The sequence below is a fragment of the Myotis davidii genome, unplaced genomic scaffold (assembly GCF_000327345.1).
Source record: "Myotis davidii unplaced genomic scaffold, ASM32734v1 scaffold88, whole genome shotgun sequence".
NCBI classification, from domain to species: Eukaryota; Metazoa; Chordata; class Mammalia; order Chiroptera; family Vespertilionidae; genus Myotis; species Myotis davidii.
Window position 1 is genome coordinate 3,752,645 of NW_006300377.1, and position 2,770 is coordinate 3,755,414.

At 59.0% G+C, this 2,770-nt stretch overlaps 1 protein-coding gene across 1 annotated transcript; it reads right to left on the minus strand.

Moving 5' to 3' along the window:
- Window positions 1-354: 354 nt before the first annotated feature.
- GJA4 (gap junction protein alpha 4) lies at window positions 355-2,075 on the minus strand. The gene has a single exon (XM_006777327.2). The coding sequence runs from the start codon at window positions 1,862-1,864 to the stop codon at window positions 779-781; it is 1,086 nt and encodes a 361-aa protein (XP_006777390.1). The 5' UTR covers window positions 1,865-2,075; the 3' UTR covers window positions 355-778.
- Between the last annotated feature and the right edge of the window lie 695 nt (window positions 2,076-2,770).

A 2,770-nucleotide genomic window follows, 5' to 3' on the forward strand; every position in this document is an offset into this window, starting at 1 on the left:
ATGGCCACGAGGCAGGCTGAGGACAGACACTGCTTTGGCTTGAGGGGCTGAGGCAGAGGATGAAAGAGGATGGTGCCTGAGGCATTTCAAAAGGCAGAATGCTTAGGACTCAGGGCTGCTGCCAGGCGGGGCGTATGAGTTGGAAGGTGAAAGGTGCTTGCTGGAGTTGGGGTTGCAGAGGCCAAAGACCGATTATCCAGGACAGAAAAGCAAAGAAAGCCTGGGGAAAGCAAGGCCACCCCTCAGCTCCCACCCTGATGCACATCATGACCGCATCAATATACACACCTAGCTTGTGATCAAGTTCTGTTTATTTTAGAAGCATCAACAGTGGAACTAGGAAAGAGATGACAGGGCTCTGTGAGTGTAATCCAGGCCTACCCAGCAGCCTGGTCCAGCCTCTTCCTGCGAGGAGAGGGTGTGAGGACAATCTGGGTGGAGGAGAAACTTCCATGACGGTGGGGGTGGAGTAACTTGGCTTCGGGCTCCTCTGAACAAAGTGAAAAAGGACAGAGGGCCGGAGCCTTCGGTCAGGAGCACCCCGAGCTGGCTCTGTCTGTGCCTGCGGCAAAGCCAGGTTCTGGAGGGGAAACCATGAGGTGTCGTCTGGTCACCAGGAAGGTCCCAGGTGTCCAAGAACAACCGATGGTGAGGCCCCACAGCCAGCAAGCACCCGCTTCCCCCGCCCTCGTCATCTCTGCAGAGCCTTCAAGGAAGGGGAACCCAAGGCAGCCAGACTTCCCAGGCCCCGCTGTTGGGTGACATAAGTCCCAGGTTCCTACAAATACTGTTTCTTAGAAGCATGGCTGCTGGGATATTTCTGGCTACTCTGAGGGTACGGGTCCAGGAAGGGGGGTGGCCTAGAAGCAGCCAGCCTCTCCTCTGTAGTCAGGTTGGCCCAGTTCTGCTCACTGGATGAGAGCCCGCTGTAGACGGGGCATGGCTCGGAGGAGGGCTCCTTGCCCATGGGGAGGTAGAAGACCTGGTTAGCGTAGGGCTCCGGGGTGGTGCCCTGAGCGAGGGGGGCATGCCGGCCCTGCTGGGCCTTTAGTCTCCGTGTGAGGTAGCGGTACAGCAGGTGCACCAGCTCCAGCAGGTTGAGCAGCAGGGAGATGAATCCGACCACCTGCATGAAGATGATAAAGATAGTCTTCTCGGTGGGGCGAGAGACATAGCAGTCCACAGAGTGGGGGCAGGGTGCGCGGTGGCACACGTACACGGGCGCCATGGTCCAGCCGTAGAGACGCCACTGGCCGTACAGGAAGCCCGCCTCTAGGATGCTCTTGCAGATCACACTGAGCACGTAGGTGCCCATCAGCGCCCCTCGGATCCGCATGCGGCCATCTTCGGCCACTGAGATCTTGGCCATCTGACGCTCTATGGCTGCCAACGTCCTTTCCACGCAGGGGTCCTTGTGCGGCAGTGCCCGCAGCTCCTCCTCCTTCTGCCGCAGCCGCTCCTCCCGCCGAGACAGGTGAATGACGTGGGCCAGGTAGATCAGCGTGGGCGTGCTGACAAAGAGGAATTGCAGCACCCAGTAGCGGATGTGGGAGATGGGGAAGGCCTGGTCGTAGCAGACGTTGGTGCAGCCCGGCTGGGCCGTATTGCACTGGAAATCCGACTGCTCGTCACCCCACACGGACTCACCGGCCAGGCCCAGGATGAGGATGCGGAAGATGAAGAGCACTGTCAGCCAGATCTTGCCCACCACAGTGGAGTGCTGCTGGACCTGGTCCAGCAGCTTTTCCAGGAAGCCCCAGTCACCCATGGCTCCTGGGCTTCTGTCTGCAGGGAGACAGAAAACACGGTCAGCATGGCACCTTCTCAGCCGGCTGAGCAACAAGCCCGCAGCGGGGCGGGCCATGCCCTTTTACCTACAGGGAAACTGAGGCGCAGGGTGGGGAAGGGACTGGCCTGAGGGCTCACGCCCAGCAGGGTGGTCGGGACGAAAAGCAGATCTTTGGAGGATGGCTGCTAAGCTCTGGCACAGGTCCTGTCTAGTCGCACACATCCGTGTCCCTCTTGTTCCCAGCCGGAGTCCCAGGATGACCACGGCCCAAAAAAGATTCAGATCAAACTGAGGCTCCTGAGCCAATGGGAACAGAGAATTTGAGGAACGTGTCCACGGAAGGTCACACAGCTGTGCCATGACCCTCGTCCCTTTTGTCCGGGACAGGCTGTCCCCAGACAGTGGGGGGGTGGTGGTGGTGGTGGTGCTATCTTCAGCTCCTCAGGGTCCCCAAAGCCTCGGGTCCCTGCTCCCTTCCTCTGGTCTCATTCTAACTTTGGAGTTTGTGGCAGGAGGGGTGTCAGCATCCTGCACGAGCTCCACCTGCCAGCAATAGGGACCCGCACTAAGTATGATGCTTGATCCTGCCCGCTTCCTCCATCCCAAGACTCCCCCACGCTGTTGCTGCCAAATTCTAGACTCCTGAATTGTCACAGCAGGGGAGAGGCACAGGCTGCTAGGTTCCCAGAACATCTTGGGGCAGGGGAGGTAGGGGAAGGAGGAGCAAAGGAATCAGACCTGGGTTCCAATCCTGACTCCCTCTTACAAACGGGAGACCTCGCTTATGTGACAACCTCTTAGCGCCTCTCTTGTAAAATGGAAATAATACTATTCCTGCCTCCTGAGGTTATAAGGGAAAGAAGATAGGAACCTTGCTTCGCGCAAAGCCTGACCGCGGGCAGACTGGATGAACGCCGCTAAGGTGGTTCACACCCCACCGCCCTCACGCCCCGCACTGCGCAGCAGCCCCCCAGCCCCAAG